The 14,121-nt window shown below is 44.2% G+C and overlaps 1 protein-coding gene across 13 annotated transcripts in view; it reads right to left on the reverse strand.

Annotated features, from left to right (window-relative positions):
• The window catches only part of BAG6 (BAG cochaperone 6), an 88,801-nt gene that overhangs the window by 1,536 nt on the left and 73,144 nt on the right, over positions 1–14,121 (reverse strand). For all 13 annotated transcript variants that reach the window (XM_056540928.1, XM_056540939.1, XM_056540934.1 and 10 more), the window contains 3 exons: positions 12,138–12,287; positions 3,372–3,479; positions 179–325 (listed from right to left, as the gene is read on the reverse strand). In XM_056540928.1, coding sequence (XP_056396903.1) covers positions 179–325; positions 3,372–3,479; positions 12,138–12,287 — 405 coding nt within the window. The remainder of the gene's footprint in view (positions 1–178; positions 326–3,371; positions 3,480–12,137; positions 12,288–14,121) is intronic.

The raw sequence follows: 14,121 nt of genomic DNA on the forward strand, positions 1-14,121 counted from the left end.
AAACCTGAGCTGTGATATGTACAGGTTCTCCGCTTGCATATTAAAGGAAATAGGTCAGCGGCATCACATATGAATAGTCATTAAGCGGCGTCAGTAAAGGACCGGCAGGAGACGAACCTCGGGAGACCCCTTTAGGTGATCGATGCATCAACTACACATGACCTCACGGTCTCTTTACCTGGTCTCTATAACGCACTTGCACCTCACTGTTGTCCAGCTCTCTCCGCAAACTCTCTGCACTGGTCTCAGGTTTGGCTCCCGTATATCTCATAGCTCGATTTACAGCCTCTGAGAGGGCGAGGTGGGGACCCTCACCTTGCATAGTCTGGAAAAAAATAAAAAAATTAATAAAAAAAAGAGGATAAAAAGGTTAAAGGGGTACTCCGCTGGGAAAAAAAAAAATTTGTTTCAATCAACTGGTGCCAGAAAGTTAAAACAGATTTGTAAATGATAAAATTTTGTACAAAAAAAAATAGCCCAAACTTCAAGGAGAGTAGGATGTAATGTATTTTTGGGATATAGAGATATATATATATATATATATTTATATATATATATTTATATTTTTTTATTCTGATAAAAAGTCATTTAAATTGCACATATTCCTCACACACAGCCCTTGTGGGAGGAAAAATTACTGGCAGATGTAACATATAACAATGATAAAATAAGTATAAAAGATCAACCAAATAAAACAAAAAGTGTGTTGCAGGTTCAGCTACTGGACAGTTAAAGGGGTACTCCGGCCCTGAGACATCTTATCCCCTATCCAAAGGATGGGGACCCCCGCAATCTTGTATTCGCCACCCACCTGTTTGAGCTGCACGCCGCGGTGCCGGCTCACAAACAGCCGGGTGGTGACCACCGGGCCGGAGTATCGTGACGTCACGACTCCGCCCCCGTGTGACGTCAACCCCCCCCCCGCTATGCAAGTCTATGGGAGGGGGCGTGACTGTCGTCACGCCCCCTCCCATAGACTTGCATAACGGGGGCGGGGCGTGACATCACAGGGGGCGGAGTCGTGACGTCCCAATACTCCGGCCCGTGGTCGGCACCGAATGCAAGATTGCGGGGGTCCCCAGGGGTCAGACATCTTATACCCTATCCTTTGGATAGGGGATAAGATGTCTCAGGGCCGGAGTACCCCATTAATACAGTCTATATATGGTGAAGTGATATTGGTTAAATGTCCATAAAAGTTACTGCAATATTATTTGGATATTACCCATTCCTGATTTTGGTCTCGTGCTGTGATGGTGATTAGAGATGAGTGAACTTACAGTAAAATCGATTCGTCACGAACTTCTCGGCTCGGCAGTTGATGACTTTTCCTGCATAAATTAGTTCAGCTTTCAGGTGCTCCGATGGGCTGGAAAAGGTGGATACAGTCCTAGGAGACTCTTTCCTAGGACTGTATCCACCTTTTCCAGCCCACCGGAAAGCTGAACTAATTTATGCAGGAAAAGTCATCGACTGCCGAGCCGAGAAGTTCGTGACGAATCGAAATTACTGTAAGTTCGCTCATCTCTAATGGTGATGTCCGTACAGTACTCTCGCTGATCGGTGAGCGCTGGCAGGCGTTGAGTGTGGCTGGTCCGGACTGCGCTGGACCCGGTATATGCCACACAGTAGCTATGCTCGTGGCGGCGGCATCTGACATCAGCCAGGGAGGTGCTCGCCGCAGTTGATGGATCACAGGAGATGGATCACAGGATCACTGGTAGTAGCGAAGAGACAGATCAGCACGGAGGATCTCATGGCAAGTGGATCTCCAAGTAGGTGGATTGCAGGAACGGTGAATGATGATAAAATAAAATATACAGATTCCTGGCTCACAGTAGCTGGCACACACTGTAGGCTGGCAGAATATTCAAAGTGGTGGTGAGCTAAACGCGTTTCAAGGTACTTCACTCCCGACCCCTTCCTCAGCTACATCACCATCACAGCATGAGACCAAAATCAGGAAGGGGTAATATCCAAATAATATTACAATAACTTTTATGGACATTTAACCAATATCACTTCACCCTATATAGACTGTTTAACTATCTATTTGTAAGCCGCACCAATCTTTCTTTATTAGATTACTTCTATTAAAAAAATCTTAATCCTTCCAGTACTTATTAGCGGCTGTATACTATAGAGGAAGTTCTTTTCTGTTTGAATTTCTTTTCTGTCTGACCACAGTGCTCTCTGCTGACACCTCTGTCTGTGTCAGGAACTGTCCAGAGCAGGAGAGGTTTGCTATGGGGATTTGCTCCTACTCTGGACAGTTCCTAAAATGGTCGAGGTGTCAGGAGAGAGCACTGTGGTCAGACAAAGGAAATTCAAATATGAAAAGAACTTCCTCTGTATTATACAGCAGCTGATAAGTACTGGAAGGATTAAGATTTTGAAATAGAAGTCATTTACAAATCTGTTTAACTTTCTGGCACCAGTTGATATAAAAAAAAAAATAATAATAATTAAAAAAAATAAAAAGTGTTTTCCACCGGAGTACCCCTTTAAGAGCAGAAAAATACATACATTTTATACAACCTATACACAGAAAGATTAAAGGGGTACTCCAGTGGAAAACTTTTTTTTTTTTTTTTTTTTGGTGCCAGAAAGTTTAACAGATTTGTAAATGACTTCTATTAAAAAATTTTTAACCCTTCCAGTACTTTTTAGCAGCTGTTTGCTACAGAGGAAATTCTTTATTTTTATTTCTTTTCTGTCTTTTCCACAGTGCTCTCTGCTGACACCTGGTGCCCATATCAGGAACTGTCCAGAGCAGGAGAAAATCCCCATTAGCAAACCTATGCTGCTCTGGACAGTTCCTGACACGGACAGAGGTGTCAGCAGAGATCACTGTGGACAAGACAAAAAAATTAATTCTAAAAGTAAAGAATTTCCTCTGTAGCAAACAGCTGCTAAAAAGTACTAAAAGGATTAAGATTTTTTTTAATAGAAGTCATTTACAAATCTGTTTAACTTTCTGACACCAGTTCATTAAATTAAAAATAAATAAATAAAAAAAAAAAAAAAGGAAAAAATAATAATAATAAGGTTTTCCACCCGAGAACCCCTTTTATTAAAACCTGTGCAGAGCATAGTTTAGCACCCAATCAGATCGCTTCTTTATTATTTAAAAAGGCCTCTGAAAAATAAAAGAAACGATCCTGTATACAGATGTTTTTTGTTTTTGTCATCCTACACACACATACAGATGTACACGCACTGAACAGACACAGTGACTTTATTAACAGAATAAATAATGCCGCCATATAGTGTGCATAGAGAATACAGCTGTACCGTACTCACATAAATAACAATCTTATGTTGTATGCGTATGGAGTCAGTGGGGGCCGCCGTACTCTCTCTGTACTCACTTTTCGTCGCTTTGCCGGCATCCCGCTCAGGTAGGCGTCGCTCAGAGGGGGCTGCTGCTTAATCTTCCTTTGGCTCTGTATGTCCTGCCTGATAACAGGAACCCATTCCTTGTCATAGAGAAGAGAATAAACCGTAAGAATGAAGCATGGGGCCCAGTTCAAGGGATCCTGTCATCACTTTCATACTGCCCGAACAACAAAACTTTATTAAAATTTTATTAAAATGGAAACACTGCAGCGTTTGAGACAGTGTTTCCCGACCTGGGTGCCTCCAGATGTTTCAAAACTACAATTCCCAGCATGCCCGGACAGCCGAAGGCTGTCCGGGCATGCTGGGAGTTGCAGTTTTGCAACACCTAGAGGCACCCTGGTTGGGAAACACTAATTTTAGAGGACTCAAGTCATTGGGATGGTCCCCACCTTCTCCCCACCCAGTCAGCTTTGACTGATCGATCTATCACTTAAAGGGATTCTACTGTGGAAAACTTTAATTTTTTTTTTTTTTTAAATCAACTGGTGCCAGAAAGTTAAACAGATTTGTAAATTACTTCTGTTAAACATTGTTAATCCTTCCAGTACTTATTAGCAGCTGTATACTACAAAGTAAATTCTTTTTCTTTTGGGATTTCTTTTATGTCACGACCACAGTGCTCTCTGCTGACACCTCTGTCCATTTTAGGAACTGTCCAGAGCAGCATGTTTGCCAATGGGGATTTTCTCCTGCTCTGGACAGTTCCTGACATGGACAGAGATGTCAGCAGAGAGCAAGGTGGTCAGACAGAAAAGAAAACAACTTCCTTTGCAGTATACAGCTGCTAATAAGTACTGGAAGGATTAAGATTTTTTTAATAGAAGTAATTTACATATCTGTTTTAACTTTCTGGCATCAGTTGATAAAAAAAAAAAATAAAAAAAAAGTTTTCCACTAGAGTACTCCTTTAAGGCCGGTGAGGCAAAAAGATGGCACTGGGGACCACCCCAATAACCTGTTTCTTGTCAGTTTTGATAACTATGAGTGAATTATAAACCATTGTAACAAGGGAGCCTGTCCCATTTTTATGCTGCCCATGGTTCAGTTCTTTATATCCCCACAGTAAAACAACTTGTGTTTTAGAAACAGTACCAGTAGAACTAAAATTAATTCCATTATGAATAAAGTTTTACTTGTTTGATTGAAATTCCAAGAAAAAAAAAACTAAGCAAAGCCAAAAACCGTATGGAACCATACGCATATGGTTCTGTACGGTTCCCATTGACAACCTTAAATACAGTTTTTGACCCGGACCAAAAACCGTGGTAGGCCACGGTTCTCTGTCTGGAAAAAAAAAAAAAAAAAAGGCAAAAAAAATGTATGGTTTGAAAAACGGCGACAGCCGTATACATTATGGTGCATACGGCTTTGAATGGGAAGTCTAAGAGTACGGTTTTCTGTACGGTTGCATACGTTTTTTTTTTTTTTTTTTTTTATGAAACCGTATGCCGAAACCGTATAGTAAAATTGTGGTGTAAACCCCACCCTTATATCACCAACATGTTTTCACTCCTCAGAGCCAATATTATTGCCCAGACCTCTGATGAAGCTCCGAGGACTGAAACATGTCGGGGGGGGGGCTACGTGTCGGAGCTTTTAATGAGCCTGCGTCGCCGGTCCATTTTTATCAACTGTTTAGACTGCATCCAAAAAATGGTGATATATAATGTAAAGGCACGTTTTTTATATCTTTGGGCCGTGAGTCCAAGTGATAGCAAATACATTGATCCCTCAAACTACAATATTAATTGGTTCCGGGACGACCATTGTAAGTTGAAACCATTGTATGTTGAGACCAGAACTCTATGGAAACCTGGTAATTGGTTCTGAAGCCACCTAAAGGTCATTGAACTTACCGTAAAATCTCTTTCTCGTAGCCTTCATTGGGGGGGGGGGGGGGGGGGGGAACGGGACACCTATTCTGATGGGTATATGCTCTTGCCACTAGGAGGCGCTGACACTAGGAAAAAGCCGGTAATTATTCACCGCTAATTCTATTTCCTCGTAGTCACAACCGTACCGCCAGAGAGACGGACTCCTCCTCCAGGAACAGGAAACAGAGTACAAAAAGGATGCACATCCCCCTCTGCCGAGACCTAAGAAGCATCCTACGTAAGGTTGCAAAAACAATACTATACACATAACATATTAGGGATCGACCGATTATCCGTTTGGCCGATATTATAGTCCAATATTCACGATGAATTTTAACCCATACCGCAATACCAGTTTGGCCCCTCCCCCTCGGGAATGAATGTATTATCAGTAGAGATGAGCGAACTTACAGTAAATTCGATTCGTCACGAACTTCTCGGCTCGGCAGTTGATGACTTTTCCTGCATAAATTAGTTCAGCTTTCAGGTGCTCCGGAAAAGGTGGATACAGTCCTAGGAGACTCTTTCCTAGGACTGTATCCACCTTTTCCAGCCCACCGGAGCACCTGAAGGCTGAACTAATTTATGCAGGAAAAGTCATCAACTGCCGAGCCGAGAAGTTCGTGATGAATCGAATTTACTGTAAGTTCGCTCATCTCTAATTATCAGCCCAGTGCTGTTCTGCCCCCCCCATTAATTATCAGCCCAGCGCTGCTCTCTCCCCATCAGGGTACTACTCACATGTTATCCGCAAGCGCTGCTCTCCTCGTCCTGTTTGTTGCGGCCACCGGCGCCGACACTCTATACCAGTGGTCTTCAACCTGCGTACCTCCAGATGTTGCAAAACTACAACTCCCAGCATGCCCGGACAGCCAACAGCTGTCCGGGCATGCTGGGAGTTGTAGTTTTGCAACATCTGGAGGTACGCAGGTTGAAGACCACTGCTCTATACTGTGCGGTATTCCTATGCCCGGGCTGCAAAAAAAACAAAATAAACTAACTCTCCTGCCGTTGGTCCGGTACTGGCCTCATCTGCTTCCTGGGGACAGGAACGTTGGACAGCCGTCAGCCTATCACGGGCCGCAGCGATGTTCTGCCTTGGCCGGTGACAGGCTGAGCCCACTGTCATGTAAGAAGCCGGAACATCGTTCCCGTCCCCAGCGTAAGGCCGACGTCGGAACATGTGTTAAAGTTTACTTTGTTTACCTTTTGCAGCCCGGGCATAGGGATACTGCACAGTATAGAGTGCCAGCGCCGGCGGCCACAACAAACAGGACGGGGAGGGCAGCGCTTGCAGGTGATATGAGAGTAGGAAATATCTAGGAAATACTGTTATATACCGTGGAACCGCCAAAAGTTTAAAAAGTACAGCAATACACACATTTGGTCATACCGCCCAGCCCTACAGGGCGCAGAACTGTAGATGAAGGAGTTGAGAATTTACAAAAACTGCAATCCTTAAATATTTCTGATAATCTATGTGAATAGGGACATGAAAGCATCTTTCAAATCTAGAGACGACATGGAACAATCCTTAAATGGGCACTGTCATGAAAACAAAAAATTGATATGTTGTAGTACTTAAGTACTACAACATATGTCTAATATAGTTTGATTAAAAAAAGTGATTTTAAAACACTTAATACGCTGCGCGGCGGGGAGCGGTATGTGCTCCGGTGTTCACCTATACAGGGTGCCTCCAGTTGTTTCACCACTACAACTCCCAGCATGTCCTGACAGCCAGTAGATGTCAGGGCAAGCTGGGAGTTGCAGTGGGGAAACAGCTGGAGGCACCCTGTATAGGTGAACTACGGGCGGAAGTGCCGGCCCCAGCAGGCATCAGTGACGTGGTGCCTGCTGGGGAGGTCTGCCTGGTAGTGAGCACACTGCCAGGCAGACAAAAGGCGTTTTTAATATGTAAAAAAAATAAATTAAAGGCTGGGAGGGGGTTAGGGATAGATGGGTAATAGGCAGGGACAGGAAAAAAAAAAAAAAAAATATACAAAAAGTGATGGTGGGAGCTACTCTTTAAACAGGTTAACGGTGGATTTTATGGTTTACATCTTGAAACGATTATAAATCAAGTAACGATTCAGAGGTTTGAGATGAATAATGACCCTGAACGTTCCATTTGGTTTCCCCACAAGAAAGAGTTGAATATAATCCTGAACCCTGTTTTTGTGGAGGCACAGGGACCAAAACACCGGTCTCTATTAGGGATAACACTTTTCCCTGTAAAGAAGACTGACCTGAAGGTCCTGGGAGACATCTAGTGACCAGGAACTGAGTAGGCGGCAGACTAACAAAATCCAGACGGAGACCGTCACGGATAGTTTGAATTAACCAAGAACTACCAGATTTTTTTTCCCCATTCTTGAAAAAAAACTCTTAAAACTGCCACCTACTCGTGGATCCAGTCATTGGGGGGGGTCAGGCTTTTTGGTGGAAGGATCAGAAAAAAGGAAGGTGAAAAAAGTCCGGCTCCCATAAGAGAAAAAAATAGTAACATTTTATTGATCCATGATTAAAATCCAAAACACAAAAATAGGTTAAAAGTACACATGCACAAAAGAAAAAACCTCCGACGTGTTTCGACTTAACAAGTTTTCGTCATGGAGATAACTATTATGATACATGTTGCACCTTTTATACCAGAATAACAAATGACCTGATCTCTAGAGAAAGCCAGGGCACGCCCAACACCACTCAGAGGGGAGGTGACTGGTCAGGTGAGAACTTTTTGGTGGAAGTACTAGGCTGATTACACATAAGACCACTCCCCTTACGAGAAAACTTCCACTCATAAGAGTGATCCTTACTTTTATTTTCACCACCTCTCTTCCCTTTAAACTGGAAAGGCCTATTTTGTCTAGGGGGTTGGAAAGCTGGGAACCCCTTCTTCCTATCCCCTGCCTTTTCTAATACATCAGAGAGGCCTGAACCAAACAAAAGTTCCCCCTCACAAGGGATGGCACATAACTTACTCTTTGAGCCAAAAAGGGAGCAGAATGCCCTGAAAAGGGAGCATTCGGAACACCGGCACGTCCGATATGGGAAACTGAGGTTCCCGAGTCACCTGGAAGACCTACACCTGAAGAGTAGGTAAACCCAACGTCCGCGAAACGCTCCGGTGACAAACTTCTACGTCTAGATAAAGTAGTACGGTACAGAATGACCACCCCACAAACGGGACCGCGGAGAACCTGCCCGAGACCAAAACCATCACTAAGGCCCAAAGAACCAGAAAGGCCAAACTAGAAAAGAAGACACGCCACAACATCCTAGGATAGTGTCCAAGACACGGAGACTAACCAGACATGAACCCCAGTGGTCTGAGCGGACCGAAGCAACATCCCATCAGGACCGGAACGGAGGTGGAAACAAAAGGGAAGGTTACTCCAGAAGACTGTAGTGTCAGTGTAGCGCAACTGACACAGACAAGGAAGGAGGAACAAACCCCTCCAGGGAGATTGCACCGAGGGAGGAGGAGAGCAATGGCAGGACCCAAACAACAGAAAGTGCTAGACTGGCTGTCGCCGAGCCATACATGAGAGCATAAACTCCTCCAACAGAGGAGAGTCCCAAGTCTGTATGTGCAGCAGTAGATAACCAAGAAAAAGGAAGAGAGCCAGGCTGCAAAAGTGCGTAGCCCCGCTGATTACTCTCAGCAAAAAACAAGGGCCCAGCCAGGTACTCCACCTATATAGACCTCACACTAGACGGGAGGATCCAGAGCCCTAGCCACAGAAGCGGCAGCCTGTAGAGGAGGGAATCATATTGTATGACATGTCAGAACACCCCCATGATGGGTGACCGGTGGACCTGACAAAGCGTCTGCCAGGAATGCAGAAAAAAAAAAAAAATAACTCTTGCAAGGGCACCCGACCAGACTTGTGGTAGGATGCGGCACCTGGCCGCATGACCGAGGCGCCGGCCGCACGATCTGCAGCCATTACAGGAAGGGGGCTGGGGAACTGGCTGAAAGACGGGCTGGTGCCCGGACGCATAGGGAGCAGTAAGCAGGCTGATGTGCCCGCACTGAGTTCAGTTGGCCACGTGGGACCGGAGATCCGATGCCTGCAGCTGTAGGTCTCCGGTCAGCCCATAAAGAACGCACCCAGGACACTGTGCCTGGCCGCAAGGATGGAGTAAGCCTGGGACTGGAGACCCGCTGCCTGCAGCTGTAAAGTCTCCGGTCAGTCTATAAAAATGCAGCCAGGACACTGCGCCTGGCCGCAACAGATAGGAGTAAGCGGGCTGGTGTGCCCGCACTGAGAAGGGGGACAGCCAAGTGAGACCGGAGACCCGCTGCCTGCAGCTGTAGGTCTCCAGTCAGCCTAAGAAATAACACGGCCAGGACACTGCCGCACAAAGTGGTAAGCAGGCAGCAGTGCGGGACCGGAGACCCGCTGCCCCGCTGGGGCAGCAGCTTTGAGTCTCCGACCGGTAGTGAAAATAACGTGGCTAGGGCACTGCGCCTGGCCGCAATACATGTGGGCTGGAAATGCATGGCCCAAAGAGGGGGAGGGAAGGGTCACCGGACTGTCCCCTCCAGAATGGCGCCAGAGGCCATGAGGGGTCTGGCCCAGCACAGCCCCGTGTAATGGCGGCTGAGGAGCTGGGCACATGAGAGGAAGGGGACCCCTGGATGAGCAAGAGGGGGAAGGGGGGTTGTAGAACATACTCACCCTCGGCTCCATCTTCTTATACTCACCCTGAAGTCTTCAACCAGCTTATGGCCACGCTGCATCATACCAGGCTAAGATAGCGGGGCGAGCAGGGGCAAGTGGCGGACCCGGACCTAGGGTACAACCTCCAGGCACTGGACGTTGGCGATAAGGGGTTGATGGCCCATACTCTTATGTTCCGTGCTCCTTTGTCGCATATGGGGGAACAGTTAGCATCATGCTCCTGAACCCCCACTTGAAAAAGGCAAAAAAGGAGAAAAAAAAAAAACTAAACATCCCTTACTAGAAAATAATTTAAAAAAAGACATGGTATGGGGAGCTCCCACACCTGTGTCTGCCTCCTACTGACACTAGCTAAAACTGATTACCTCACTTCCAGTGGGCGGGATTATCCTGCCAGGGAGGAGCAGACTTTTTTTTTTTTATATACCCATCAGTATAGGTCTCCCCCAATGAAGAGCGACCGAGAAAGTGAGGATAAAACAATATTAAGTAGATAACTAATATAGATAAAGCAAGTCCTTACATATAAAAGTAATAAAGATCTGCTGGGAGCTGTAATCACTGTCTATGTAGAGGACAGGAGCTTCTTCAGGGTCCTGTACAGAACACACAGTGTCCTAAAAAAGTAAGGCTGCTTTTACACTATGAAAAGTACCCGTTATATAACGCCTGTTATAAAATCGCGGGCGATCGCAGGGTTAAATGGCCATTACAAAATCCCTAACGGACGTTAGAAAATCCCATTAAATTCTATGGGATTTTTCTAATAGCCGTTTTAACTCGTTATCGCCCGTTATTAATAACGGACGTTATTTTGTGACGGTGATTGAACGGAAGAAATGGTGCATGCATAACGTCCGTTATTAATAACGGGTGACAACGGGTTAAATCGGCTATTAGAAAAACCCATAGACTATGATGGGATTTTCTACAGTCCGTTAGGGATTCTGTAATGGCCATTTAACCCCACGATCGCCCACGATTTTATAACGGGCATTATATAACGGGTACTTTTCATAGTGTGAAAGCAGCCTAACATGGAGTGGCCCCTCACCTGGTGTCCTAAGGAGCAGCTAACCATGGTACAGGTAAAGAGTACAGAACATGTAATACCTCCCTGTACTGTAGGGGGCGCTACCAGACACCAGTCAATGCATACACTTCAGTAATACAGGTAAAGAGTACAGAACATGTAATACCTCCCTGTACTGTAGGGGGCGCTACCAGACACCAGTCAGTGCATACACTTCAGTAATACAGGGGTTTTACCAGTGAATGTCCATTCTGATTGGTCGGTTCTTCCAGCCATTGACACGTTTCACAGATCTGGACTGTCTGTAGCATTGTATGTTGAGTTTGAAAGAAGAAAAAAAGCTCACTCACCACATAGCCCAGTAAAGTTCTTGTAGGGAGATGCCAAGTTTCAGAAGCGCTGGAGCTCGGAGAAGCGGGTCACCTGCCCGTGTATCAAACTGGAGAAACAATGGAAGGTATCCAGCTTCACAGCAAACTGTTAAAAGGTTCAAGCTTTAATTTATTCCATTAATAAACATGGTGATACGTGGTAAAAACAACTGCGCCGACGTGTTTTGGACCTATAATAAGTCCTTAATCATAGCCATGATTAAGGACTTATAGGTCCGAAACGCGTCGGCACAGTTTTTTTTACCACGTATCACCATGTTTTTTAATGGAATAAATTAAAGCTTGAACCTTTTAACAGTTTGCTGTGAAGCTGGATACCTTCCATTGTTTATGTTGAGTTTGGTTTTAAGTTACAATGGTCCAGAAAAGAACATCGTATGTTGAAACTATTGTATGTTGAGGCCATTGTAAGTTGAGGGATCACTGTACAGTGATAATACATAGCTATCAGTAACTGGCGGTACTGGTGTTTTACATTTTTTGCTTATATCACTAATGTTTCTAAAACACAAATAAAAGTTTTAGTGTCATAAAAAAAAAAGTGTATAAATGATCCCTGGTTAGGGACCTTGTGATGTTTACATTTGGAAACTGTTTCTCCACTGGGGTATTTTTTGTTATAATTGCCCATAGTTCAGGGAGCATAAAAGTGATGACATTGGTGGAACATAGATCCATAAAAGAACAAAGAGTAGAAGAGGAAGAGTTAGAGACTAGTAGAAGGTATCATGCAAGTGGCACTCACAGGGGGCACCGCCGCGGCCCAAGGCTCAGATCCAGCCTCTTCTTGTGGGGGAATCTCCGAGTCTGGGCAAAGAGCTGGTGCAGAACTCTGGGCAGGCAAGAAAAGGACCTCCTCCACTGTGGTGGCGGGAGCTGGAGAGGAGGCACTTGGCTGATGAACAGATAGAGACACTAACATGAGGTGGTGAAAAAGAATGACATCACATTATGGATAAATATAAAATTCATTATGGAACATTCATTGCTATGTGTCTGGACCCTTTAAAGGGGTACTCCACTGGAAAACATTATTATTATTATTATTTTTAAAATACTGGTGCCAGAAAGTTAAACAGATTTGTAAATTACTTCTATTTAAAAAAATGTAATCCTGCCAGTTCTTTTCTTTTTGAATTTCCTTTCCGTCTGCCCACAGTGCTCTCTGCTGACACCTCTGCCCATGTCAGGAACTGTCCAGAGCTGGATAGGTTTGCAATGGGGATTTGCTCCTAATCTGGCAGTTCCTAAAATGGACAGAGGTGTCAGCAGAGAGCACTGTAGTCAGACAAAGGAAATTCAAAAAGAAAATAACTTCCTGTGGAGCATACAGCAGCTGGTAAGTACTGGAAGGATTAAGATTTTTTTTTAATAGAAGTAATTTACTAATCTAAAAAGAAGGTAAATTGGGGCTCAAGGTCTTGAACAAATGGCCATAGAATATAGTTTGATAAAAAACAGTTTATTAAATATATAAAAAGAACTAGTGGAGATGGGTGTACCACAGGGCCCTTGTGATAACACCACTCCAACAAGTAAAACAATAAAATGGTATAGTAAATGAAAATGTAAAATATAAAAATGTGTCCACTGTAGGAAGGTATATAAATTCCTCTAAATAATGCGCTCGTTTTTTTCTATTGGCGCAATACTATAAAATAGCAACTTGATGGCTGTAACCCGTAGCAACCATATGCGAGACTGTCAGCCGGCAATAGTAATTATTAATAAGTTCCTTCACTCCTTAATCAACGATAGATATGAGGAAATGGATATATAAAAAAAAAGGATTATAGAAAATTCTGGCCAGCATAAATATTTCGTTTCAACACGTACTTTAAGTTCAAGTCTCTCGCATAGTCAATTTGTGACAAGTTGTGCAGACTTAACCTGCTGCAGCAAATGAAGTCTATGATGTTTGTCAATTATGCATGAGATACTGGCAGTTTATGACAGGTAATTTTGTATCTCACCACTCCCGGGTATGTTCGGTGTCGATCACCTCTGCGATCCCTTCTAAGATGCAGTCCTTGCAGTGTATTGTATACGCATCAGTGACGGCGGATGCCGGGTCGCGGACCTGCAGCGCCTGCAAGTGGCGTCAAAACAGCGGTCTCACAGCTCCCACGTCCGGACAGCAGAAGGTGGCGGTGATCGCCAGATGGTGAATCTCCAGATGGTGAATCCGCAGCACCGCCGACAGCAGGTAAGTGGCAATGCTGGTAGCGTCCTCGTGGTAGCGAGGCGCGCGTGGAGATAGTGGTTTGATTGACAGGTATCTCCGCTACTCTCTGGTTGCTTTAGAGATGGAATGTAGCTATATCAATTCCATATACAAATGGTCTCAGTGGTCTCAGGGGGACGCTGGACGCGTTTCAGGACTGTCTCAGTCCTTTCTTCAGCAGCTATGTATATCTAATCTAGGTACTAAGTGTCGGAATATATACCTATAGCTCCTCCTCTACCGTTCTATGACGTCAGATCCAGAGTAAACATTATAGTATTTAGTAGATTTATCAATGAAATTTGTCAATGATATTGTTAGAGACTATACAGCTTCAGTTACAGACAATATAATGTATACATATAAATAAATAAAGCGTGACAGATGAGATTATGTTTTTTCTTTGAAATATAGAAAATAATGAAATATATAGAAACATAAAATTATATAAACTATGTTAAATAGTGGTTGTGATAGTGTGTACATATTACTATTAATATAAAAT

The sequence above is a fragment of the Hyla sarda genome, chromosome 9, assembly GCF_029499605.1.
Source record: "Hyla sarda isolate aHylSar1 chromosome 9, aHylSar1.hap1, whole genome shotgun sequence".
Classification (NCBI taxonomy): Eukaryota; Metazoa; Chordata; class Amphibia; order Anura; family Hylidae; genus Hyla; species Hyla sarda.